Raw genomic sequence first — 27,736 nt, 5'->3', positions numbered from 1 at the left:
TGTTTACTTATATATTTTTATTTGCATAAGGTCTGAGGAGTCTTTCTGCCCCTCACCACTATTTCCTTTTTGTTGTTGTTGTTTGTTTTGGGTGAAGATCACAGTAGCTTTCAGTCTTACACATGGCAGGTCTCTCAGAACACTGTGGGATACGTGCTCTGTGTGGCTTTTCTCGTACCCTGGGTCTTGTTTTGTGTAGCGTGGCCTACCCTGTAGTGAGGGGCTGCGGGCAGGCCTGCTTTTCATCCCACCCAGCTCCGGCATAGCTAGCTTAGCCCCAGAAATAACAACACACAAACTGTATTCATTTAAACACTGCCTGGCCCATTAGTTCCAGCCTCTTATTGTCTAATTCTCACATCTTGATTAACCCATTTCTAATAATCTGTGTAGCACCACAAGTGGTGTCTTACCGGGAAAGATTCAGCATGTCTGACCTGGCAGCTGGCTCCATCACGCCTGTCTCAGAGAGGAGAGGCATGACGACTGCCTGAGGCGTCTGCCTCACTCCCAGCATCCTGTTCTGTCTACTCCACCCACCTATGTTCTAACCTATCAGGCCAAGCAGTTTCTTTATTAATTAACCAATGAAATCATCAGATAGATAGAAGACACACCTAATGACGCTTAATGACGTATGGTAAAGCCATGCAAGGCCTGAAGATGAGTCAGTCACAATAGCCTAAGGCTCATTGACACTGGGGTGATTCAGAGGTCTCAGTACACAGCTGACGTTTGGACTCTGGTGATATAGGTAAGTCAGAAAATCACTGCCAGTTTTCTGAGAAAATAATTGTTTTGTGGGTTTCTTCCCTCTTGCAGGAAGATCTGTTTCAGCAGCCAGGCCTGAGGCCAGAATTTGAACATATAAGAGACTGCTTGGATACTGGAATGATTGATAACCTCTGTATCCTTCAGAAATTTGTGTGTGCATGTGAGAATATGAGAGCTTTTAAAAGAGAGAGAAGCATATCTCAAAGCCTGGCATCTGATAGTGTGACCTTGGCTAACAGGCTCTACTTACTCAGAACCTTCTCAGAGAGGACATTACGACTTCACGCAGTCAGCGTGGCACCCGACAAACAGCATGGTGCCTTCGAGATGTGGGCTGGCATCCTAGCACTGAGTAGAGCCGGACTGAGCAGGCAGCCCTTCCGGCACATGCTTGTCCCTGGGCCTTCTATCCCCAGGCATCACTGTCACCTGTTCCTTAACAGTGGGCCAAAGGTGCCAACAACCATTCCGTAGCTGAAGCCTTGCTGCTTTTCCTAGAGAGCCTGCCAGAGCCTGTCATCTGTTATAGCGCCTACCATAAATGCCTGGAATTTTCTGGCAACTGCGTAGCCAGCAAACAGGTGAGGGGAGCACCGAGCATTAGCATGCGCAGTAGCTAACCCTGGGCATGTGAAGCCTGGCACAGCCAAACAGAACAGGCCCTCAAGTGCAGTGGCTTGGAAAATTAATATCTTACCTTCTCCTGCAGTGGCTTGGAAGATGAACTTCTTTCTTTCTCATGCCCACTCTTCCTCTCAAGTCCCCTTTGCTTTTAATAGCTTCGCCCTTAATTCCAGTGACTCAACTCTGAAACTTGAGTCATTTCTGATTCCTCCCTCTCCTCGCCGCCCACGCACCCAGTCCCATTGATCTGTCACTTTTCCACTCTCTCCCGTCGTCACTGTTTACGTGGTGCAGTGCTCTGTGTTGCTGCGCTCCCTCTCGTCTTCGTTCTGCGTGCTCCAATTAGATCGTGAATGTACAGGTGCCATCCTATTAGACAAAACCACACTTACCTCTTTTTTAAAAAATTTATTTATTTTTATGTACATTGGTGTTTTCGACATGGGTGTCAAAGTCCCCTGGAACTGGAGTTACAGACAGTTGTGAGCTGCCATGTGGGTGCTGGGAATTGGATTCATGTCCTCTGGAAGAGCAGTCAGTGCTCTTAACCACTGAGTCATCTCTCCAGTCCCATACTTACCTCTTTGTTCGCTGTTTTTAATGATTCTTCTCATTTCTTTCTCTTTCTTTTCTTTTTCTTCCTTCCTTTTTTTTTGTTTTTGTTTTTTATTTTTGTTTGTTTGGTTTTTTTGAAGTAGGGTCTTTCTGTGTGACTCTGGCCTAGAATTCAGTGTGGTCCAGACTCACCTCAATTCATTATCCTTCCACCTCAGCTTCCCAAGTGCTGGGATCACAAGTGTGCATCACCACACCCAACTCGGTGATTGATATAATAATGGACAGCAGTTGCCAACAGTATGTGTTCCAGAACCTTCGCTCATATCCATTGAATCTGGGTGTCTTCCGGAACCTGCCTTTTCCCAGCTCCCTAGCTGATTCTTCTGTGCAGATACGTGGGCTATTCACTGGATTCCAGCCTGGATTACCCTTCCAGGCTTAGTGCCTGTGCAGCCAGTGTATTCCTGCCAACCTTGATATCTCCTGTTCTCCCTGATTATCAGTTTTCTTTCTCTTGCCATCTATCCCCCCCCAATACCTAATCCTCACTGTTACAAGTCTAATTTTATCTTATATTCAGGACCCAACTAAAATGTCTTAATTCCCTCAAGTTGTCTGAGAACATGGAAGTTCTCAGAATTAGAAGTCTGACCTCTAAATCTTGCAGCGTTTGACCTTTGTGTGCGTCTGATACTTATGCCAAGTGGTGCATGATTAGCTCTGCGTGCATTTTCTTACATTTGTAAGTCATAATCTCAGATCCTGGAATATAACAGGCAACTTGTCAAGTAAGTGAGTGAAGCTGCAAACCCCACCTCTCTCTTTCAGGTCATATCTACTCTCCCCACATTCCACAAAAATGTCTTCAACTACTTGATGGCGTTTTTGCAAGAACTGCTGAAAAATTCAGCAAAAAATCATTTGGATGAAAATATTCTAGGTAAGTAGCCAAGTGTCTAGGGCAAGCATCTCTACAGAGTCACTGAGGAAGGAAGCGGAATTAAAATGTGTTTTTTTTCTGCATTCACCTCCTCTTTTCCTAGCCTTTACTTCCCTTTTTCCCAAAGCTCAGAGGAAAGTATTTGCTTTTGCTTTTTTTTTTTAAACTTTTGTTTGTTTGTTTTGTTTTGTTTTGAGACAGGGTTTCTCTGTGTCCACCCTGGCAATCTTGGAACTTGCTTTGCAGACCAGGCTGGCCTTGACCTCACAAGAGATCTGACTACCTCTGCTTCCTGAGGCTATTTTTCTTTTAACTTTTTAAAAGATAGGGTCAAGTTATGTCTGTTGCCAGAGCTGACCTCAAACTCACTGTGTACCTCATGCTGGCCTTGGTCCCCTGAATGCTGCAAATGTGCCACTATGCCCTGTTCTGAATGAAGTTTATATGCAGATTGTTTGAGGCTGGAAGGATGACTTAGTGGTAGAACACTTGGCTTACACGTGCAAAGCCCTGGAGCTGCCTGTTTTGGCTGGACCAGCTGGCTGGCCCGTCTGCAGGATCCACCTCTCCGCCTGCACACCACTGGGGTTTCAGGTGTGTGCCAGTGTGCCTGGTCAGGGGTGGGTGCTGGGGTCTGCACTCAGGTCCTCTCATGTTTGCCTGGCAGGCACTTTACTCCCTGAGCCATCTCCACAGCCCACTGTATAGCTCAGACTGGGCCGGAGCACATGTACCACCACACCCAACTGTGGTTTTTCAAGGAGAAAATACCTGGGCATAGTGCACATCTTTAATCCCAGGACTCAGGAGGTAGAGGCAGGTGGATCTCTTGAGTTTGAGGCAGCAAGGGTCTGCCTTTAAAAATTTGCTTTTGGATAGTCCTTCCTCTCTCCTAGTCACCCTAGTAGTCTGGTTGCTAAATGGTGTTTTCTGTTTCTATCATGCACAGCTAGTATATTTGGCAGCTTACTGCTCCGAAACCCAGCTCGTCCCCAAAAACTTGACATGACGGAGAAGAAGAAGGCCCAAGAGTTTATTCATCAGTTCCTCAGCAGTCCAGTCTGAGCCTCGGTACTTCTCTCCTGTCCTACCCCAGCAGCCACAATGGTCAACCCTGCCTGTTTCAGCTCAAGAGCTGCCCTAAAGTGCTCCGAGGCCAGCTGGAAGCAAGAGCGGCAGCTACCTGTTTCTTGAGCCTAGGCCTGCTCCTTACCTACACAATGGCTAGTCTACCCTCTTGACTTGTGAGAACATGGCAGATAGCCACACTTCTAGAACTGACATTCAATGTTCACCTTTAGTTTTTTAACACAAATAGAGCTCTATTTGTTTATATTTTTAAAAAGTTAAGCAACTGTACTTTGCCTTACTCAAACTGCCCCTGGGACATACAGTCAGTGAGTTCCCTGTATCCCTGACTGAGCATCTCATAATTAGGTATTTGGGTTAGCTGAAGTCCTTGAAGAACAAGTTGGACAGCAGGAATTTGGTTAGATGTTCCTGGATAAACAAGTTTCAGCCATTCCAGATGCTCCCACTGTCCAGTCTGAGGACCTGTATATACACAGGGCAACACTGCCCCTTTCTACTCAGCTCCCAGGCCTCTCGGTGGCCCCTAAAAGCACAGAAGAAAAGGGGGCTCTGGTGAAGCAAGTGGGGTTTTGTAGGTCAGACAGTCCTCCCAGCTGTATATAATGTATCCCCTCTCATATGTGTAATATATTTTAATGATAAATGTATTTTTAACAGCCGTGATTGTCTTTTTCTTTTTAAAAGTTACGTACATGTGTGTGTGTGTCTGTGTGTGGCGGTGGTGGTGGTATATGCATGTGTGAATGCTGGTGCCAAGAGAGGCCAGAGATTCTTGTGAAGCTGGAATTACAGGTGGTTGTGAGCCACCCAATGTGGGTTCTGTGAGTTGAACTCAGGTCAAGCGCAGTAGATGGCCTTAACCACCGAGTCTTCTCCCCTCATCCCCCCCCCTTTCAAAATATGGTAGTTCTTGGCAGATGGGCCTTTGTGGCTTCAGCACAGAAGCAGCTGGTCAGGGGCCAAAGAGCCATGTGTGGCAGTCTAGTGTGTGAGAGTCACTATTCAGTATTACCCAAGCAGAGGGAATGGCACAGCAGTTTGGGGCTGAATCCTGATCTAGCCTGTAAGGGCATTGCGCCAACCTCAACGTTCCAGAGAAGTCGCTCTTGGGGAGAATAAACAGTGGCTTATGCGAGGGTCTAGTAATTATACTTACTGGACTACAGTAGAAGTACGCGTAAAATCGCTTCTTTGGCTTTGGAATACTGCTACCAGGTAGTTCTGGTTTCAAGGGTCTGTAGGCTGAGTGTTAACAGCTGAAGAGGGGATCGGCCAGTAGGTGGCGCTGACCCTCCCAAGCTCGAAAACCCTCCCTAGGACAGGAAAGTTGGGACTGCCATCTCTGGCAGGCGGCGGAACGGGAAGCAACTGGAACAGTCCGCTCTGCTTTCGGGTCCTAGGACCTCAGCCAGGCGAACTACGCTGCGTGACAAGGGCGCAGTGGAGGGAGGAGAGGGATGCCGCGGGCTGGCCTACGCGCCTGGAAAGCGGCGGCTCACTGCGTTCTTCCCGCTGCAGCTATGGGCGCAGCCCGGGTTGAGGACACCTCGGGCTCGTGGCTGGTGTCGCGTGGTCTTCAGAACCCGACACCGGTCGCTCTCTTTGGTCGGCTTCCCCAGCCGCCCAGGAGCTCCTGACGCCGCTCACCCCGCCCACAGCCCGCCGGCTGGAGGCGCGGTCCCAACCCTGGACGGCAGAAGCCAATCAGAAGCAGTAGTGGGCGAAGGAACCCGCCGGCCTCTCCTTCCTCCGGAAAGAGGAAGCGGAAGTGACGCTAGGGACAGGTGGGGGCAATCATGGTGCCGCTGGGGAGGGGAGAAGCTGCCGCTGCCGCCGTTGCCGGGAGCCGCGGAGGTAAAAGCAGAAGCTGGACTGGCTGGGGCTGGGATTCCCCGGGGGGCGCGGGACATGGGCTCCCTGCCGAAGCCGTCCCGGGTAGAGACTTCATTCCACTCACCAGAGGGACCCCACCCCTCCTCCGTTTCCATGGGGATGGGTATCCAGCCCCCCTTCTCTGTTTCCATGGAGACCCGGACCCTGCCCCTCTTCGCCCAGCTCGTAGCCCCCAGCTTGCCTCGGGGTTTTTCTGTGTAGTCCTGGACTAGGGGTGCTTTCCCGGTCAGGTTCCTCCTGCCAGTCTCTCAGGGGTGCTCGGTTCACACTCCTCGGCCACACTCGCACCTCCTGGTCTTGTTTGTTACGGAAAGTTGGTCTCTGCGTTGCCGCCGAAGGTGCCGGGTAGCCCACCTGGAGCTCTCGGTATTCTTATCTCTCGTCTCAGAGACAGAGAAACGTGCCTTTCTAGGGTTGCGTAAGCAAAGGTTCGGGCTGGTTCCTCTCTGATTAGATCCCTTGACCTGTGTCTGGTAACTACCTCGCCTTCTTTTCGCTGTGGCTCGTAAAGGTTCACTTGCTAACCCCGAGCAGAAGAGAAAATGCAGAACCAGGCTGAAAACCAAGTGATGTGCTGATTATTTTAAATTCTCCTTTTGTGTCTGCCGAACCCACATTTGTAGAACCTGTGTGTTTTCGGGTGCAGGAAGAATCACCATTCCAGACCATGAAAGCTTCAAATTTGGTAATTTCCTCAAGAGACTGTATCTTCGAAAAAAGACGTTTATCTGCTCATCTGTCATTCATTTTGTTGCTATTTCCTGCGTGCCTCGTGTCAGTATGGTGTGTGAGGGACAGCCTTTCGGGGCAGAAAGCCTAGTCACGCTGTTACAGGCATACTCTCTGGCCCATGTCATGTTTTAGGATACAAATAATTAAAATGATTTGCATTGGCTATGATTTATTAGGGATTAACCTCTCCACCCCACGTGTTCTAGCAACGACAGAAGGAGTCTGTCCTCTTTCTACTGTCTGACAGGACTGTGTTTTACGTGCCGTTTCTCTTTCACTCCTTATGAGACCGGGAGTGTGAGTCCCACTGTAGTAAGACAAGGCACCGTTTGGCCAAGCAGTAAGGAGCAAACCAGGATTTGTAGGTGATTGTGTTGTTTCTGCACCATCAACTACACGACGCTGTGTACTGCCTCATGGTGTGACTGAGGGGGAGGGTGTTTGAATGGGAGTGCCTCACTTGAGGTTTATAGCTGCTGTTCCTTGAACTGCGTGCAGTTTGCTCTTTTCTCCTCATTAGGTGCATACCCATCTTTAAGGTGTGTGACAGTAATTCACAGTTAGGTCCTCTGAACAGCTAACTTTAAATTTTTGAAAAAGAAAAAAAGATATACTACTTTCCCTTAACAGTGACTGATTTTGCCAAATCTTAAATATTTCTAAGGAAGTTTTTTTTTTTTTTTTTTTTCCTGGTTTACCTGGAATTCACAGAGATCTGCCTTCCTCTACCTGCCAGGTGCTGGGATTAAAGGCGTGTACCACTATGCCTAGGCCTGAATTGCTGTCTTTTTTGTTTGAGACAGGGTCTTAACTTGTAGCTAAGGTTGACCTGGAACTCACTATGAAGGCCAGACTGACCTTGAACTCACAGAAGTCTGCCTGCCTCTGCCTCCCTCCCAAAGTCTGGGATTAAAGCATTGGTTTGCTCTTTAAAACGAGGGAGAGGGCTGGAGAGATGGCTCAGAGGTTAAGAGCACTGCCTGCTCTTCCAGAGTCCTGAGTTCAATTCCCAGCAACCACATGGTGGCTCACAACCATCTATAAGCCCTCTTTCTGGTCTGGTGGCATACATGCAGACAGAACACTGTATACATAATAAATAAATAAATCTTTAAAAAAAAAACATAAAACGAGGGAGAATGATCCCTAAGGTGTTTAGGAGGTAGTTAAGTCTTGTGCCATGGCTCTAACTCTGGTTGTCTGTTGCAGAAAGGCCATTACCATTCTGTTTCTCACAACTGGGCTGAGCACAACTGAACCATGGGGGAACACAGTCCAGACGACAATATCATCTTCTTTAAGGGAGAGGAAGATGACCTAACCCCGGATGACAAGATGCTCAGGTTTGTGGATGACAGCGGACTGGTGCCTTCCTCATCTGGAACTGTTTATGACAGGACCACTGTTCTCATAGAGCAGGACCCTGGCACCTTGGAGGATGACGATGACGACGGACAGTGCGGAGAACACTTGCCTTTTCTTGTGGAAGGTGAAGAGGGCTTCCTAATAGACCAGGAAGCAATGTCCCAGGGTTATGTCCAGCACATTATCTCACCCGACCAGATTCATTTGACTATAAACCCCGGTTCCACGCCCATGCCAAGAAACATCGAAGGTGCGACCCTTACTCTGCAGTCGGAATGTCCAGAAACGAAACGCAAAGAAGTAAGTAAAGCAGCAGATGCGGGCCCAGTGTGGCTGTGGGGCAGCTCCTCATGCAGCGTGCTGGCAGTTATAACTGGGGTTAAAGGAGCTCCTGGGCTTGGAGCCTGCTGCAGTAGCCTTGCCTGTCAACAACACATCCGCTTCCTGTTTTGTTGTGACTGCTTTCTAGAACTGTTGGATTGTATGGCCACTTTGTATTGAGAAATACCACGTTGTAATATCTCAGATTTCCCTCGCCAAATCATAAATAAAGTAGAAATGCCACCGAAGTGAATGCATGATTGTGCTGCGAAAGTCACAGCGTGGCTCCTCTGCTAGCAGAGTGGCAGGTTTGTGTCTGATAGCTAGAACTGGCTGTGAATGCTTTGCTTTGGAGATGCCTGCGGAAATGAGCTTTATTAATTTAGTGACTGTTTAATGGATAGTGACGGGTAGAGACCACAGATGAGACCAGGTTGGCGGGAAGTTGCCACATTCGTGTTCAGACAATGTGGATAAAGTAATGCCTTTCGGGACATCCTGGAAACTGTAAAGCATTTCTCAAATTGTAGTGCTGACTTTGAATGAAATCAATGATACAGCTTAAACGTTATTCAGGAACTAGTGCAAGTTCATTTGAAGAGAGGTCCCTGGCAGTTACTGTGTTGAGGACTCAATGTCAGGTACTACCGAGCAGAAATAGGCTTCATTCTTTAGGAAATGTTTTCCTTTTCTGATTTAGTGAAGGTTTGAAATTACATGCAACTTGTACAAATGACTTATTCATGACATTTGGCTTTTCCTTTATAACCTTAGACCCTTTAGTTAGGGGAGGAATGCCTGCCTAACATACTTGAAGGCTTGACCACTAGTCTTGCAAATAAATAAATATCGTAGAGCTGTAAATGCTTTAGAGAGACCCAGTAATCTTTGCAGCACTTCAGATGTCTGTTCTTTGGTCTGTGCTTAAACCTTCCAGAATGGTATGAGCACAGGCTCTCGGAGCTCAGTCCAGTCCAGTCCGTCCAGTTCGTTTGCTGGCCTGCTCTAATCGCTAGGAAGCTTTTGCTTGTATAGGACCAAGGTCTGTCCTCATGTAGTGCTGCTCCCAGTCTCCAGGGCTGTCTTCCTGAGAACCCTTCTCCCATGGGGCAGCCGGCACATTTTTAAAGGTCAGGCCATGTCCTTTGGTACAAGCTAGCCACCTACACTCAGATATCTTTCTGATGGCATTGTCCCCAGTCTCTCCTCAATCTGGTTGCCTTTAACTGAAGGAATTCCAGTTTTCCGATGTCCTTTTAGAATCCAGAGTTGAGCATGGTCTCCCAAGAGTGAGTCAGCAGTGCCAGTCGTGTGGCTCTTATCTGTCTCCTCATCTGGACACTGTCCTACAGTCACTGTGTCATCTGTGTTTATTACCAGCATCTCACTGTTGGCTTGTGCTTGGAAACCTCTAGAATAGTGGTTCTCGGCCAGGGGCATTTTTGCCCCCCAGGAGACAGTTGGTTGTCACACTGGGGATGTGCTAACTGGAATCTTGTAGGTAGGCGCTGATGATGCTGTTAGATACTTTATAATGTACAGGCTAGCCTCCGACGACAAGTACTTACCCCAGGTGTCTTCAGGGCTTGGCTGGAAGAGCCCTGTTCTGCATTCTCATAGGTGTAACTGTCAGGTTCTGTGCTGGTGAAAGTAGACACTCTGGCAAGCCTCAGGAATTTTCTTGTTGGTCAGCCCATTGTGGGAGCTTGTACAGGGGTCCATCTGCCTTCAGCAGATCAAATTACTCGTTGTTGCTGTTGTTGTTGAGATGGCTCACGTAACCCAAGCTGGCCTCCAACTTGCTGTGTAGTTAAGGTTGACCTTGAACTTCAGATCTCCCGCCTTCCCTTTCCAACGCTAGGGTGACAGGCATGTCCCTGGCCTCACAAACATTTCAAGCAAGGTGCTGTGACTGCAGATGGTTCTCTGCGACATGGAGGTAGAAATACCTGATGGCAGAAATGTGAGCACTAAGGAAAAAGAAGGTAGCAGTGAAGAGAACCAGTGCTGTATTTGGGAACACAAGGAACTCAGCTGCGTGCTTAGGCGAGCCCTCAGGGTGGTCTTAAAAATGTCGTCAGTTTATGAGAAAAGCAGGGCATGAGTGTTTCTGAGAAATGGGGACAATGTGAACAGAGAGAGGCAGAAAGCAGAGGCCCCTTCCCCTCTTTAGGGAGTGGCCAGCTATCCCCCTAAAACAGGGTTTTTTTTCTTTTGTGTGTGTATGTGTGTGTGTGTGTTTTTCTTCTTTGAAACAGGCTCTGAGGGGAGGGGGATTCGAGACAGGGTTTCTCTGTGTAGCCCTGGCTGTCCTGAAACTCGCTCTGTAGCCCAGGCTGGCCTCAAACTCTCAGAGTTCTGCCTGCCTCTGCCTCCCAAGTGCTGGGCTTAAAGGCGTGCGCCACTGTGTGCAGCCCAAGCTTTTCTCAAAGTGGTCATCATCCTGCCTCCCTAGTGCTGGGATTACAGGCACATTGATCTCTACACATGTGCCTTGGCACATGCCTCCCCCCACCACGTGCATGTACGCACACATGCACGCACGAATGCACACAGAGAATTGGCCTGTGGTATTCAGTTGTAACAACAAAAATCAAACTATTCCCGTTCCTATCTAATTGGCTAAAACAAATCAAATAGCAGTTCCCACCTTGAGATCTACCAAGGAAGAGGGGATGAGACACTTAGTAAACATAGAAAAGCATACTAAAGTCAGGGGTGCTACAAGCCACTTGGGGCTTCTGTGGGGCCCTGGTTCTTGCAGGCTGTGGACCCTATGGGATGCTTGTGTCTGTTCACTTCTGTGATACTTTTTGGCTAACTCTTTTTAGTTTAACTACATGTGGCCAGTGCATTTTTCTGTAAAGGGCTAGATAGTAAATGTTCTTGTCCTTACAGACTCTGTGGTCTCTGTTACAACCAGTCAACTCTTCGATTGTAACACAAGATCAGTCATAGACAATGTGCAGCTGCACTGGGGTGGAGCTCAGTCTGGATCACATACCACAAGGCCGTGGGTTCTATTCCTGGCACCGCAGTAAAGCAGAAAGATACTATGTAAATGAGCATGCTGGCCAGAACTGACTTACTGGTTGTAGTGATTGTGTCGACTGGACTAGAATCCAGGGAGTAGCAGGAGACAGGGATGGAAAGAGAGCAAAGATCCAAATCTAGGAAGCAGTGATGGCTTGCTGAGGCTTTGTGTTGTTTTAGAAGCAGTGGGAGACTTTGGGATTTGGGAGCCAGGAGTAATGTGACCAAAGGATCATTTCAGAGCTGGCTACAGTGGCACACGCCTTTGATTCCAGCACTGGGGAGTCAGAGGCAGGCAGATCTCTGTGAGTTCGAGGCCAGTCTGGGCTACAGAGCGAGTTCCAGGACAGCCAGGGCTGCACAGAGAAACTCTATCTCGAATCCCCCTCCCCCCAGAGAAAAGAAAGTAGAGATTCATCTAGGTCTGGACATGGTGGAGCACACCTTTAGTGGCAGCACTCAGGGGGCAGAGGCAGGTGGAGCTCTGAGTTCAAGGCCAGCTAGGGCTCCACAGTAAGATCCTTTCTCAAAGCAAAAGATATATTTTTTTTTCTCAGTGTGTTGAGTTGCTGCTGGTTGATGAGTGGGTAAAGATTTTAGTGGCTGGGAGTCTGTCATGATGGGTAATTTAGTCACGTTCAGGCTGTGTGCTGAAGACAGTGTCTAGCTCTGCCTTCTAGCCCGTCCCTCGCCACTCTAAATGGTGAGTCTGTTAACAAGGATTGGGGCAGGAGGGAAGTTTGGTTGGTGTGGACTGCGTGTATAGTCCTTGGAATAAGGGGCACAAGTTGAAACCCACTGGAAATGTCACGGATCCTAGGTCCCTTCGGGGTGGCAGTGTGAACAAGGAAGAAGGTAGCGACTGGAGAGGGAAAGGGGAGCCAGGGAAGAAGCCAGTAGTCGGGAGAGGGTGGAATGTGCTCTTCTGAACTCTGAGTCAGGAAGGCTGACCTCCTGTGTGACCTGGAAGAGGGACCGAGGAGCTGCAGAAAACACTAGTTCTGTCTCTTGGTCAGCTGCTCCTCACGTTTTGAAAAGCCCTTCAGCTGAGCCCCGGGCACAGAGCTTGAGTGAGGTAGAAGCTGGGATGACAGAACAGGAAGCAGGAAGTGTAAAGTTTTGTTTTGTTTTTAAAGTTTGGTACTTGGAAGAGAAAACCATTGAGTAAGCTGCTCAGGGGCCTTGAAACTTTGAAGTTTAGGAAGTTTGAGCTGAGCACAGCACAGGAGAAGCAGAGGCAGATGGATTTCCAGACAGCTAGGGCTACGTAATGAGACCCTATTTCTAAATTAATTAAGGCCACAAAGGTTCTGACATAGTTCGGGATCTAGCTTTGGGACACTGTCAGTTAATGATTACTCTCTAAGGGCTCAGGAGCAAACGTTTGAGAAATGTAAGGTAAAATCAAACTCCTTCAGAACCTACCGGGCGGGACCTTTGGCTTGCTAATAGCTAAGAACAAAGAAAATCAGAATCTTCTGAATGCTATAAGCTTATGCTATAAACCATTTTTCAAGGATTAGTAGGGCACATTTTGGTAAATGCTGACCTAAGCAGAAGAGAAGATGGGAGGGAGGAGGAAGGGAGGAGGAGAGGAGGGAGGGAGGGAGGGAGGGGCTGTGTAATCTGGTGTTAGCTGTCACTTTCCTGCTTGTGCTCCTTAGCAATTAGTTGCTTCTGTTTGCAAGCCTGACTTGCCCGTTGGTTTCTTCAGGCCATTTAATCGTGAACAGGACAGGGTCAAGGATGCTATGAGCTCTTTGTCCAGTGTACTATGGGTTTATCTCATTGTAGGGTCCTCCTTCCTATGCATAGTTTGTCCCTCCTATATATAGGATCTATGTTGAAGATTCTATAAGCTAGTCTTTTTTTTTTTTTTTTTTTTTTTTTTTTGGGTTTTAGCTGCAGCCTAGGCTGGCCTCAGAGTCGCAGCAGTCTTTTGAGGTCCAAGATTAGAAACGGGAGCCACAGCCCTGGTCTTTGGAGGCCAGACATTCAGGAGGCTTGTCCTCCAGAAGCACACTCTTACCTCAGTCGTTGATTGACAGTGATTTTATTTTGGCTTCCAAATCCACTTAGAGGCCAGTGTTTACGGATGGTACCGCTGCATGCTCTGTGACCACCCTTGCTGTGACCACCCTTGTGCCTGGAACCTGTTTTAAACATAGCTTCTTTCTTTCTTTCTTTCTTTCTTTCTTTCTTTCTTTCTTTCTTTCTTTCTTTCTTCCCTTCCCTTCCCTTCCCTTCCCTTCCCTTCCCTTCCCTTCCCTCCCTCCCTTCCTCCCTCCCTTCCTTCCTTCCTTCCTTCCTTCTTTCTTTCTTTTGCTGCATGGCATTCACAGGTTCTGCTCTTGAGAAATGGAATCCTTTGATAACTACTTGGTCTTCTTGGCTTTCTAAGCCGCTTAGTTTCTGAGTCAGATGTTAGCCTGATTTTCCTGTTTCTTCCCCCCCCCCCCCACCCCGATTATACCTTTGTTTCCTTCAGTGTGCAGTTGGCTTACTGGTTGCTTTATTAGAATTGCTTTCTTCATCATGCCTGTCTTACGCAAAAACAAGCCAACCAGAACCTTGCCACACACGCTATCTCACCTTGCCACCACGCGATCTCACCTCGCCACACACGCGATCTCACCTCGCCACACACGCGATCTCACCTTGCCACCAGGCGATCTCACCTTGCCACACTTTTATTCGCATTTCAGGTTCTCATCCTGGTTACTGCTTTCTCCCTGCGGATTGATGGCCTTGAGAGCTCTGTCAAAACACTGTCACTCAGCATCCACATACTCAAAGGCTTTCCCCTCCAGGGTGCTGAACAGCAGCTGTTCCTCTGGTGGGTTCGTGTGGTCCATGGTTCCCCAAACTTTATTGCGTCTATTCTTCCAGAGAACCTGCCAGGGAATGCTTACCTCCTGTCGGCACCACAGTGACGGACATAATGCATCCTACCAGCCTGCCCACTGTTCTGCTAAATAGTTGGCAGATATGAAGAAACCCAGGGCCTATAAGCCAAAGATATTGTTCACGATGCCCTGCATATTCCAGAGCACTGATGGGGAAGAATGGCCTTTCTTGCACGAAGCAGGTGCAGTGTTCTCTGAGCTCTGCTCCTAGTGTGTTGCACAGTAATTGGATTATTCTCAGTGGCATTCTAAAAGGAGGGGAGGAGTTCTTTCTCTTTCCTATTCCTCCTCCTCTTTTCCTTTCAGATTTTTTTTAAAAAAAAAATTCTTTGTCACTTTTTTGAGACAGGGTCTCTGTGTAGTCCTGGCTGTCCTGGAGCTTGCTCTGTAGCCCAGGTTGGCCTCAAACTCACAGAGCTTCTCCTGCCTCTGTCTCCCAGTGCTATGATTAAAGGCGTGTGCCACCACACCTGGCTGAGTTTATTGAGCCTGACAGATTTTAAGAATAAAGTGGTTAGAAGTGGGTCAGCTTGTGCCTATAGTGCCAGCACCTCGGGAGGCTAAAACAGAAGCTTGCCGTGAGCCTGAGGCCACGTGGTACTTCCCAGGCCAGCCCTGGTTACAGTGAGAAATCCTGTCTCCAGAAAACAAAAGAAACAAACCAGAAGTAAGGGGGCTTTGACTCCAGTGTTGAGATCCTTCCTACAGTTTGTCCTCTATTTTAGGAAGACGGATTCTAGTCTTGTTCCTCAGCGGGAATCCTCAGTGCGCAGAGCCGTGCGCTCAGACACACCGGGGTGTTTAGCCCCCCACCTTCCACTCTGCACACCGCCATTGCATCTCTTCACAGATTGCTGTGCAGTTCCCACGGGATTGCCATTCAGAGCCGGGACAGATGAGCCTGTCCCTGCTCGCCAGTGTAGTGGTAAAGTTCCGCTCCTGCCCCTCCAGTGTCTGACTTAATGTCCTTTGGTCAGATGTCACTTCTAGGAACCCTCTGGTGCTTGGAGAACAGCAGGGCAAGCTGGTGGTTCTGAGCTGCTCTGCTGTAGGCCAGGGCAGAACACGCTTTCCCTGTGCCGCCAGGTGAAGCCGATTAGTCAGCGAGTCTCCTCCATGACAGCATGTGGGCATGTGGGCATGTGTGGTACCTGTCCCTGCCTCATCGCTGAGGTCCTCTGGGCTGGCAGAGGGACCTGCCTGGTTTTATGCACACACTGGTTTTTAAAGTTGGTACCATAGGAGCTCTGGGTCTTGAGTTGATATTTCTTTAGACTGCATTAGGTTCTGCTGACATTTTGTTCTTTTAAGAGTGGGAGAAAGCACTTGAATTTTAGTGTTCTCCCCTTATTTAAATCCAGCTTATTCCAAAAACTGTCTCTTCTTCGAAAGATGATTTTAACCTTGGTCTCATCTTTTTGTTCTAGTGTATACTAACTATGCGGCCCTGGCAAGCTGCTCTCGGCCCTCTTTTGTAAAATAGAAATAAAAATACCCCACTGCAGTGTATGCAGATCCAGTGAGATTTATGTGATGGGCGGTGTCCATCAGTGTGGGCCTCAGATACCGAGCCCCGTGTGTGATGGGCGGTGTCCATCAGCGTGTGTTTCAGATACCGAGCCCCGTGGCTGGTGCATCGGTTGCTCAGTCACATGTCCTCTTGCTGCCCCTTCCTCACAGGCCCCTGTTCCCAAAGGTTCAGAGGTCATCGCTAGCTTTAGAAAGTTTAAAATGTCAAGACTTCTTTGTTAGGAACTGGTTTGGAAAACAAGGTCTCCTTGAGCCAGACTATAAATTGAGGTTAGATGCAGAGTGTTAGTGCATGCTGGGGAGGCTGAGGCAGGTGGCTCTATAAATTTCAAGGCCAGTCTGGTCTACGTAGTTCAAGGCCAGTTTGAGACTCGAGGTCTTAAAAAGGTGGGGAAATGTAGGTTGGAGAGATGGCTCGGCAATTAAGAGCACTAGCTGCTCTTCGGAGGACCCACATGGCAGCTCACGACTGTCTGTAACTCCAGTTCCAGGGGATGTGACACCCTCACACCAATGCAAATTAAATAAACTTTTTAAAAAGTTGGGGAAATGTGATTGGGTTCCAAGAGATCCCACAGAAGTCTTGGTCCCAGCCTCCTTAGCCGAACTTTTCCTTGACGTTACTGTAACTGGGACGGGTGGTTGTGTATTGCTGGTTTTGTTTTGTTTCGTTTTGTTTTGGGGGATCTGGGGAATTGAGCCCAGGGCCAGATGATGCTAGGCCAGGCCTCTACCACTGAGCTTTATCTCCTGTCATCTTCTTTGTTTTTTAACTTATTAATATGTCTGAATAGTTTGCCTGCCTGTATGTCTGTGCCTGGCACCTGTGGAGGCAGAAGACACCTGATTCCTGCAGCAGGTACAGCCTGTTGAAAATCACTGTGTAGGTCCTGGGGCCTCTGGAAGAGCAGTCAGTCCTCCTAACCAATGAGCTATCTTTCTAGCTCCTCTTTAAAACAAAACAAAACAAAACCTTTTTATTCTGAAATAGGTTCTCCCTAAGTTGTTCAGGGTGACTTTGAACTCAGTCTGTAGTGTAGGGAGCATTGTCCTGGAATTCCCTTTCCATATCTTCATATCTTCCTGAGTAGCTGAGATCATAGGCCTGAGCCATCAGACTACACTTTTAACTGTATTATAAAAGAAGACATTTGTAGTCCCCAAGCAGAGGTTGGTGAGCACCAGTCCTTGCTATAAGTAATCCTTTGCCCTCATTCTTGGCGTTTTGTAATTTCCCTGGTACCAGGCCACCGAAAGTTACTTCCATGGTGAACATATGGGACACTAATATCCTGTAGCTAAAAGTGAGATTTTAATATAATCTTGTATTTTACCTTTTTAACAATCATAAAATAGACACTGTTAGCCCCATTTTATAGATGAGAAAAATTAAAGCATAAAAACATCTAGCTGCCAAAACCCCATGCCAGGAGGCAGAGACAGGAGGATTCTAAGAGTTCTCTGGCTGTAGAATCTGAGAGCTCCAGATTCAGCGAGAGATCCTGTTTCACAAAATAATGTGGATGCCTGGCGTGGTGGCCCATGCCTTTAGTTCTAGCACTTGGAAGACAGAAATAAGGTAGAGTCAGAAAGAAGACAATACCCAGTGTCAGCCTCTGCCTTCTGCATGCACACACACAAGTACACACACACACACACACACACACACACACACACACCCTATGAGCACATATGCCTGCAAATAGGAACATCCAGTTCTCAAGTGGAGAAATTGAGACACACACACACACACCCTATGAGCACATATGCCTGCAAATAGGAACATCCAGTTCTCAAGTGGAGAAACTGAGACTTGAACTGAGTATTGTCTGGATGCCAAAGTCAATGCTTTAATGATAACGTACCAGTTTACAAAGGTCGTAGTCAAGACACAGGCCTGTTGGCTGCTAACAGGACTGAGAAATGAAAGGGCAAGTGTGTGTCCTTAGTTGTGAGTGGGTAGAGGGATGAGGTGTGCACACGGAGCTGGAGAGCGGTAGGTGTATGAATTCAGCTCTGCCGGGTATTGATTTGTGACTCATGAGTTTTGATTGTCCATTTGCAACAGAGTATGTATGCTAGTACGGTTTGGGTATTGAGAGAAGGGACAGGAAGTCACTAGTGATGGGGAAAAAGGGCAGAGTTCAGTTCTTCCCCCCTAGGGTTTTTTGTTGCTGTTTTTTGCTTTTCCTTTTTTGAGACAATCAATGTATAGCCGCTACTGCCCTGGAACCTGCTGTCTAGATCAGTCTGGCTTCAAAGTTGGGGCAATCCTCCTGCTTCTGCCTCTGCCTTCTGAGTGCTGGGATTAAAGGCTGGGATAAAACCAGCACATGCAGTCTGGAAAGTGAGTTCTGTAGCTGTGACCACCAGCCAGTCATTTATTTATGTATCCGCTCTGGGCTCAGAACCAGGGACTCCCACTCTACTGCAGTGTGTAGAGTTGACTTCTCTCCATCTCTCGTTCCTTCCAAAAGAACCTCAGGCATTTCTGCGTTTTTCTAACTTTTAAGAATTTGTCTCCTGAAGTTCCGCCGCTTCCTTTTCTGCTCATGCTTATCTCCTGCGCCTGTTCTCCGCTTCTGCCACCTGAGTGCTATGATCACCGTTGAGAACATTCTGTAAACCTTCTGAGCCCTCGTACCTTCTGGACATTCACAGCGTCACACTCCATGCTCCGTGAACTCACCCGGGTGTTCTCGGGAACTCTTTAGCAGAGTTCCCGCAGCTGTCACAGGCCACGTGGGAAAATTAAAGTCAGGCTTCGATATCTTAAGGCTTCTTGAAAAACAAGTTTTCTTCATGTCCAGTGGAGTCTCCAGTGACTTTATGTTCCTATTACAGATACTGCCACATTTTGACAAGCAGGCTACGTATGTGTGACCCTTCACTAAAGTTTTTGGGTTCATCTGGTATTTCTCTACTCGGTAGCCCAAGTCTCAAGCCCTGTTTCTGAGTATTGCCCTAGTGTGCTCGGTATCTATTCTAGTGCAGCTTTTTAGACAGTGTTCTTGCCCGTCTGTCTAGTTCTCCTTTCTGTTTTGAACTTCTTGAGAGCAAGGAGTCTTGTTGTTCTTGGTACTAAGCACAGTATAATTCTAGAACACAATTCTTCAAATCCATAAATGCTAAATTTTAGTCTTATTTAAAGGTATGTGATGTTTGTAATATCTCTTTGTGACATGACACACTACATTTTTTTCAGCTTCCTGTTCTGATCCTGTTTGAGGTGGTTTTGGTTTCCCTTTCTTGTGAAATTTGTTGCTATTTTAAAATAATTCTGAAAGATACTCGATGATGGTTTCCACTTACCGTCTCCAGATAAAATGAGTTGATCATTTCTTCAGTTTATTGTTGGGAGAGAAGGCACCTAGAACTCAATACCACTTTTATTTCACTTTTTATCCCCCCCTTGAGACAGGGTTTCTCTGTTGAACAACCCTGGTTGTCTCTGTTTGTAGACTAGGCTGCCTCAACTCACAGAGATCTGCCTGCCTCTGCGTCCCCAGTGCTGGGTTTAAAGGCGTGTGCCCCCACTGGCTGGGATAGGGTCTTTATTACGTCTGCGTAGCCCAGCCTGACTTCAGTCCTGAATGCCTCCATAACCGACTTCTGTCCTACCTTTCCTGGTCTGAGTGCTTCCCCTCTCTTCTGTTCTCGGTCTTTCTCCCTTTCTAATCTGCCAGGTTTTTCTGAATGCATAGTTGGCTGACTACTCATATTCTGACCACAGCTCCACAGTTCTAGTGCTGGGCACCAAGGACTGAGGTCTTAGCAACCCGTGGTCTTTGCTACCTTTGACCCGGCTGACAGCCTACTCAAAACTCCCTTTCCCCCATGACAGTCTTGGGGTTTGTTTTGTGTGTGTGGGGGGGTATGCTATACAAGTATATTCACATGTGTAAGTGCACGTGTGTGTACATGGAAGCTGAGTTGATGTCCAGTGTCTTCCTTGATCACTCTGCACTTTATTTACTGAGGCAGCATCTCTTGTGAACCTGGAACTCACTGATTCCAACTTGTCTAGCTAGCTGTCTTCCCCTGGCAGTTCTGTCTCTGTCTCCAGAGTCCTGAGAGTGCGGTGGCCCTCGTGGCTAAGAGGCTTTTATGTGGGTTCTAATCATTAAGTCTTGCTGGGTCTGTTTCATTCATTCAAAATATAAATGGAGTGAGTACCACTTCTGCACAAGTCTGGTCTCTGAAGTTGTTGTCAGTGAGCAAGATAGCTCTAGTCCCTGCTCTCATGCAGATTACAGTGTAGATAAGAAGCAGCCGTTCATGCATTTAATTCAGTAAATATTTACTGAGTGCCTATTTTCCAGGTCTTGCTTGCCTAGCAACTAAAGGTAATAATGGAAATTGTTTAATTATATAATTGTTTAATCCTAATCGTATATTGAACTTTAAGGAAAAGGTGGTATCTCTCCACTCGGGGTTATTTCTGGAAACACTACTTTTTCTCAAGCATATATGGATACTTAGGCTTCTTGTGGAAAAGGGATTGCATTGTTTGCATGCAGCCTGTGTACATTCTCCTGTCTGTTTAAATATTTAAAGCATTTATTTGTGTGCAGGCGCATGTGGAGGTCAGAGGACGACTTTGGGGGAGTTTGTTCTCCATCCACCTTTACTTGTGTTCCAAGGACTGATCTGGACAGCAAGCATCTTGCCGCCGGCGGCCTCTCCTGTGTACTTTAGCTTGGCTTACGTATGACACACTTAATACAGTGTAGGTATTTAGGGAACCATAGTGGTTATGTACACGTTCAGCAGAAGTACTTTTTTTCTGAGCATTTTCAGTTTGTAATTGACTGAATCTATGAATACAGATCCCTCAGATTCCGAGGGTGGTGACCCCAGAAGCTGAGAGAGTCTAGAGTAATTGTGCCGTCACACTCAGAATCACCTTGAGGAAGAACCATCCAGTAGTGGAGTGAGTTGGCCAAGAGAATTCAGATGGTAACAGGGCAGGGAGAGAGGGCTTGCTCACTGCAGTCACTTACAAAGTTGTCGGCCGCCATGGCAACTCAGGGATGAGATTCTGTTCTGATCTCTCACTCTGGTGGACCTGGACCTTGTGATGGAGACTGTGCAGTGCTTACCCTTCAGCGTTAGTTTTGACATTTCCATTTGTAAAGTTAGCACGTGTACATGAGAGGATAATTACCCATGTAAATGAAGTGCGTGAGTGGTAAGTTCACAGAATACTGGCCTTTAGAGAAGGGCACTGTTGGGTTGGAGGATTGTGGAGGACCTTGGAGGGAGTGAGACTTGAATTAAAGGAAGAGGGAGGCTCAGGAGAGTAAAGAAAGGAACTAGACATTTCCAGTAAAGGGAGAAAGGGGCACAGGAAAGGGGCAGGAAGTGGAGCCACTGAGGCTGAGTGCGCTGTGCCTGTAGGCCTCGGCTGGCCCTCCTGCTTGCCTGGCTCCTGAGTCATACTGCAGAAAGTATCGGAAGGTCCAGGGTTTACCCATGACTATCCTGCCTGGGGGGAGAAGGGGAGGTTATCCACGAATACGTGAGTGAGCACTTGTGCAAGGTCCTCTTAGGAGTTGGAAAGAAGAAGGGGGGGGGAGTCAGTGCCCCTCCCTTCCCTATCTAGTAAACTAGCTGACAGGCCAGATCCCTTCTAAACCTTCTTATTTGTTTTGTATAGCTCCAGAGTACTAGTTCTCAACATATGGGTCGAAAACCCCTTCAAAGGGGTCATATAAGACCATTGGAAAACACAGATATTTATGTTATGATCATAACAGCAAAATTACAGTTATGAAGTAGCAATAAAAATAGTTTTATGGTGGGGGATCACTGCAACATGAGGAAATGTGTTAAAGGAACGCAGCATTAGGAAGGCTGAGATCACTGATCTAGAGCTAAGTAAGAATGCTGGGATTTTTGCTTTGTTTTGTTTTTTAGTTTTTATGTACAGAGGGCAGAGACTTCAGAGTCTGTGAGTGTTGGGAACTGAGCTCAGGTTCTCTGCAAGAGCAGTGTGTACGCTTAACCATGGCGCAGCTCCTGACAGTGGCTTTCATTTGTTTTGTGTGTGTGTGGATTGAGCCCAGAACCCCAGGCATGATAGACAAGCACTAACTGAGCCACAATTGTGGCCTCGGTCTGTCTTTCTTCCTTCCTTCCTTCCTTCCTTCCTTCCTTCCTTCCTTCCTTCCTTTTTTTCTTTTTTTGTAAAGCTCTCAAGTAGCCCAGGCTGGCCTCAGGTTTTCTGTATAGCTAAGGGTGACTGAATGACCTCAAATTTATTATTTTATATTTGAGGCAGAATCTCACTGTATAGCCCTGACTGTCCTGGAACTCTTTATGTAAACCAGACTGATACCAGAGAAACTGATCTGCCTCTGCCTCCCAAGCCCTGGGACCAAGGATCAAGGCCACCACACCTGGCCAACCTTGAATTTTTGATCCTGGGCGTTAAGATTACTGGCACACCCGGTTCATATCCTTTTGGGAATAGAAACCAGGGCTTCGTGCCTGCTGGGAAAACCCTACCCACTGAGCTGTGTGTACCCTGTTTCAATTCTTAGGCTTTTAATTGATCTTTTTCAAATGAAAATGATATTTCATAATGCATGAAAATAAGGTGAAATTTAAACTTCAGTGTCCATAATGTTTTTGGAAAATGGCAATGTTCAGTTATTTGTCTGTGGCCACTATTAACGTGCAGGGCAAGGGTTGTGTAGTAACAGAGACCTTAAAACTGTCCACCCTTGACTTAAACCCATTCATGGCTCAACCAACCTCCTTTTCTGAAACAGAATTTGGCTGCTGTCTCCTCCCTGAGCTCTGTCCTTTTACCCAGGCTTTATTTTGTAATCTTTGTGCCAAGATCCAACCCAGGGTTCCCACCATGTCTTCCTTCCCCCCCCTCCCAAACTAGGACAGGACTCTGTGTAGTCCTGGCTGTCCCAGAACTTGCTTTGTAGACTGTTGAAGACTGGCCTACCCTTGCTTCTCAAATGCTGGGATTGAAGTTTTGTGTACCGTAGATACCTCCACCATGTTTTAAGCTAGCCCTCTATCACTAAACTGCCCCCAATCCGATGGGGCTTTTAAATACTGTCTCTCTCTTCCGTGTGCTCCTTTTGAGGCCTTTATTCACTTTCCTCCAGAAAGTTTTCTTTTGTTGGGTGCTAGGGGTGTAATAGCTCAGACATTAAAGTACAGTCTTGTAATACAGCCCTGGCTGGCCTCAAACTCACAGAATTCCTTCTGGGGTGCTAGTATTACAGGTGCGCATCACCCCCTAGCTCTCCTGGGACTTCCCCTCTAACCTCAGCTCAGTGCAGAAGCACTGGTCCCGGCTCTGCCCACTCTGCTGCTCCTTCCATTTCACCACCACCCAGACCCCAGCCCCAGCACTGCAGGGTTTCGCGGAATCATTAGGGAATCCGTGTGTGTGTGTGTGTGTGTGTGTGTGTGTGTGTGTGTGTGTGTGTGTGTGTGTGGGTGCAAGGGGAGGGGGATGACAGTGGTTTTTCCCTGGCCTTTACTTTGTTTACTCTGACCTTTGTTGTTTTGATTGTTTTGTTTTTCATGAGACCTTTTTTTCTTTTAGCTTTTGTGACTTTCTTTGCTCTAGCTCTTTCCCGTACTGGCCTACCAAGTCTTACTAGTTAGTGTGTTAGATGCTGCTCTCTCTTTTTGTCTGTCCTTTGTCCTGTGGTATGAGCTATTTTATAGGATACTTTATGTGTCAGTTGCTGTATTAAAATACTTTGCACAAATTATTCTTAATCCTTTTTTTTTGTTGTTTTGTTTTGCTTTTGTTTTTTTCAAGACGGTTTCCTCTGTAGACCAGACTTGCCTTGAACTTAGAGAGATCTGCCTCCTAGGTTCTGGAATTAAAGGTGTGTGCCCCCACCATCCAGCAATTTTTCTTAAACAGCTTTATTTTATATATTTTTAAAAGTTTATGCCAGGTGGTGGTGGCGCAGGCCTTTAATTCCAGCATTGGAAGGCAAAGGTAGGCAGATCTCTGCGAGTTCGGGGACAGACAGAGCTACTCACAGAGAAACCCTATCTTGAAAAAAATATGTATGTATGTATATGTATATATAATTTTTAGCTACACATGTGTTTATGACTGTGAGGATATTTGCAGGGGAAATGCAGGTGCCCATTGAGGCTATCGATGACAGATCCTCCCGTGAGCAGCCTGATGTGGATTCAGAGAGCTCAGGCCCTCTGTGAGGCCGTGCATGCTCTTAACTGCTGGGCCATCTCTCCAGCTGCCAACAGCAGCTTTTCAAAAGATAGACTTAGGGTAGCTCAGTTGGTCAAGCGCTTGCTGTCCTACACAAAGCCCAGGGTGCGCGCCTCAGCACTGCATGCAAACCTAGGTGTGTTGATACATACATGGACGTACTCAGAAGGCAGAAACGGGAGGATCAGAAGTTTAAGGGCTACAAGTTTGCAGTCAGCTTATGCTGTGTGAGCCCCTGTCCCAGGGTGGAGAGGTGAGATCTGGACAGCTGTTTCCCCACTGATAAGGTACTCATGTTCTCCATCAGGTCAAGCGGTACCAGTGCACCTTTGAGGGATGCCCCCGCACCTATAGCACAGCAGGCAACCTGCGCACCCACCAGAAGACTCACCGCGGAGAGTACACCTTCGTCTGTAACCAGGAGGGCTGCGGCAAGGCCTTCCTCACCTCCTACAGCCTCAGGATCCACGTGCGAGTGCACACGAAGGAGAAGCCATTTGAGTGTGACGTGCAGGGCTGTGAGAAGGCATTCAACACACTGTACAGGTCAGCCTCTCGGTGGCTGTGTCCGCCAGCGTCCTGACTCTGAGCCTGGGACTACAGAACACCTTTTCCATGCGTATGAAAGCTTTTGGGACTTTGGAGAGCATAGCTGTGCTTACCTATTTAAAATGCATTATCAAAACCTGCTACTTACAGATAAGTGTGCCAGGGGCTGGGTGGAAGTGTTGGCACATCTGCGTGTAGGTTTGCCTCGCAGGGAGTGACATCGTGCCCTTGGGATTTTAGTAGTTGGGTTAGAGTAGTCCTCCCATTGGCACAAAGCCTTTGAGATAACTTTCTTCTATCCCGAGAGGTGGGGAGTTGCCACTTGATTTCTATTTCTTTTTCCATGTTTGTGTCAGGAGACCTACACCAATCTTCAGTATTAGGCATAAAATAACAAAATAACAGACATTCCATTCTGAAAGTGCCTGATCTTGTTTGATCCCAGAAGCCAAGCAGGGTTGGGCCTGGTTAATATTAAGTGGGAGAAATAATAATGGCTAATGCTGATGTGTGCAAGGCACAATTCTACGTGCTGGTCCCCAGAATAGTTGCTAAGTGAAAAGAAGTAGAGAGGAGTTCTGTAGGGTCAGGCCAGGACTTGAACCCAAAGGAGTCTGTCTCTAATTAATGTTCACGGCCACTCTGCCATCCTCTCTGGGTAAGTTTCAGGTGCTAATGTGCACTGGTGCAGCGTTCTGGTGCACTAGGTCCCACAGTGTGGGAGGCTGGTACTGGGAGGCTCTGTGGTACATTCAGCATGGGACATTTCTCTGGGATATTTTGCAGGTTGAAAGCACATCAGAGGCTTCACACAGGGAAAACGTTTAACTGTGAATCTCAAGGCTGCAGCAAGTACTTTACCACACTCAGTGATCTGCGGAAGCACATTCGAACCCACACAGGAGAAAAGCCATTTCGGTAGGTCTTGCTTTCTTCTGTTTGTCACTGACCAGGTCTCAGCTGGGATTCTTGGTAGACTCTAGGAAGGTTTCAAAGTAGGAAGAAAATCTCTGACCCGTTTCCTTACTTGGTGGTGCTAGCTTCCCACAGGGTAGCAGTGACCACCTACTGCTGGTTGGACTCAAAAGCACCTCTCCCTGGGTGATGGCCGCCCATTCTGCCTCATTTTTTCCCTGTATTCTAAAAAAAGGTGTTTGTTGAAGTTAACTTATATGGCAGACTCTTTTCTTTGTACTAAGGAAGTACTGAGATCCTTAGTCAAGGGCTGGGGTTTGTAGCCTGGGCTGCAGAGTAAGACCCAGTGTCAACACCCTATTCCCCTTAGATAACACAAAACATCCTTAGTTGAGTGGGACAGAGCCACAAAGTTGTAGACAGTGTCTGATGCTATCAGCCTAAGTGGCCTGAGCATGGAGAGGGGAGACTTCTCTAAGAAAGGGGACTTAAGTTGTTTCTGAGCGTGTTCACAAGGGATGGTGAGGGAGGAGGCTCAGAGCCCTGCATGCTACTCTGTTAACTATTTGCTCTTGCCTTTAATATCTCATGTTTGTATACATATAGAACCACTTTTTGTGTGGCTATATTAATTTTAATTTTTAAATTTTAAATGTTATTTCTTTATATTTCATGTCTGAGTGCTCTGCTTGTCTGCCTGCAGGCCAGAAGAGAGCATCAGATCCTATTACAGATGGATGTGAGCCACCATGTGGGTGCTGGGGACTGAACTCAGGAAGAGCAGCCAGTGCTCTTAATCGCCAAGCTATCTCTCTAGTCCCCAAAATCCATATTTATAAGTATGTATCTGTGTGAGTACATGTTATATGTGTGCTGATACTCATAGAGGCCAGAACAAGAGTATCAGCTCCCCTGGAGCTGGAACTAAATTTGGGTCCTTGATGAGGGCAGTAAATGCTCCTGACTCCTGAGCCGTCTCCCCAACCACATCCTCCACAGTAGATCAGTCTGTACCATCTTCTCTCCTCTCTCATTGCATGTAACGTGTGGCATGGTTCCAGGCATACAGTAAGTGTTCAGAAGCAGCCTCAGATGAGTATATGACATTTTCATAAGGTAATCAGTTTGAAAGGATCCCCATAACTGTGTGTTTTAAGTGTTGCTGAAGATTTCCCATAAACAGTGTTCTTTTTTTTTTTTTTTTCCCCAAGACGGGGTTTCTCTGTAGCTTTGGAGCCTGTGCTGAAACTAGCTCTTGTAGACCAGGCTGGCCTCGAACTCACAGAGATCCGCCCACCTCTGCCTCCCAAGTGCTGGGATTAAAGGCGTGCGCTACCACCGCCCAGCTCATAAACAGTGTTCTTGACTCCTGATAAGGGACACTGCTTAAAGTTATGGCATAAATTTGCTACCCTTCCATTTTCAAGTTACTTGCCCTCCTTAGTACACTTGGAGGCAGTTGAAAAGTCTCCAGGAGCAGCTAGCTCTTAGACACCAATTAAATGAAATTGAGGTTTCAGTACCATTTAATACCATACTCAGATACATTCCTGAGTCTCAGCTCCTTTAAGAACAGGAGGTTACAGTCCAGTTGGTTACTCTCTGCATATGCTTAAATACCCCCACCAGATTGCTAGGGGGACTCTTACTTCTATACAGATGCGTACATTTATTTTTGTGATGATTAAAACAGTTTTGTCTTGTATATTAGAGGAGACCTAGATAGATACAGTGATGATTATTTGTGATTGAAAATCAAAAAAGGCTTTAAAGAAATGTTCTATTTAAATAAATAAGATGTTTAGATATAAGAAAATCTATTTGGTCGTGTGTGTAGTGTTAAGTTCTTGCTATGCAACAGCTAAAGCAATGGGAAGAACTCCCCAGATCCTGCCCTCGAGAAAGCAGATAAAATATGCACACATCTGGCATGGTGGTGCACACCTTTAATCTCTGTGGATGCAGAGGCAGGCAGACCTCTGTGAGTTCCAAACCAGCCAGAGCTACATAGTGACACCGTCTTAGGCCAACACCCTCGTCCCAAATGCACACAGAGATGAAGTAAGATTGGAAATGAGAGGTGCCTTAAAGGAAGCATGTGATAAATGCATTAGTCCTGAGGAGGTGGAGGTTATACCTGACTTTGATTATCAAGATAGCATCCGGGGGCTAGGAGTGCAGCTCACCCAGCATTCTTGATTCCCTGGTGTTGTGTTTTAGTGCTCCGTGAGCCAGGAATGGTGCGTGTCTGTAATCCTAGCTACAGAGTGGGTTCAAAGC

The 27,736-nt window shown here is 47.1% G+C and overlaps 2 protein-coding genes across 8 annotated transcripts in view; both read left to right on the top strand.

Moving 5' to 3' along the window:
- Inpp5b (inositol polyphosphate-5-phosphatase B) overlaps window positions 1-4,645 on the top strand; it is a 67,337-nt gene extending 62,692 nt beyond the window's left edge. For all 5 annotated transcript variants that reach the window (XM_038333209.1, XM_038333210.1, XM_038333214.1 and 2 more), the window contains 4 exons: window positions 823-907; window positions 1,228-1,355; window positions 2,785-2,896; window positions 3,846-4,645. In XM_038333209.1, the coding sequence (XP_038189137.1) occupies window positions 823-907; window positions 1,228-1,355; window positions 2,785-2,896; window positions 3,846-3,961 (441 nt within the window). In that variant the 3' untranslated portion in view covers window positions 3,962-4,645. The remainder of the gene's footprint in view (window positions 1-822; window positions 908-1,227; window positions 1,356-2,784; window positions 2,897-3,845) is intronic.
- Window positions 4,646-5,384: 739 nt separating this feature from the next.
- Window positions 5,385-27,736, top strand: part of Mtf1 (metal regulatory transcription factor 1) — a 49,214-nt gene continuing 26,862 nt past the window's right edge. Inside the window, exons 1-5 of one of the 3 annotated variants that reach the window (XM_038332542.1) lie at window positions 5,385-5,842; window positions 7,823-7,956; window positions 8,028-8,278; window positions 24,300-24,538; window positions 25,328-25,459. In XM_038332542.1, the coding sequence (XP_038188470.1) occupies window positions 7,941-7,956; window positions 8,028-8,278; window positions 24,300-24,538; window positions 25,328-25,459 (638 nt within the window). In that variant the 5' untranslated portion in view covers window positions 5,385-5,842; window positions 7,823-7,940. Of the gene's footprint in view, window positions 5,843-7,822; window positions 8,279-24,299; window positions 24,539-25,327; window positions 25,460-27,736 lie in introns of all 3 variants that reach the window. The other 2 variants (XM_038332541.1, XM_038332540.1) reach the window with 2 other exon arrangements.

This window comes from Arvicola amphibius, chromosome 6 (assembly GCF_903992535.2).
Source record: "Arvicola amphibius chromosome 6, mArvAmp1.2, whole genome shotgun sequence".
In the NCBI taxonomy this organism is placed as follows: Eukaryota; Metazoa; Chordata; class Mammalia; order Rodentia; family Cricetidae; genus Arvicola; species Arvicola amphibius.
The sequence above is the reverse complement of the archived record's forward strand: the minus strand, read 5'-3'. Positions and strand labels throughout refer to the sequence as shown.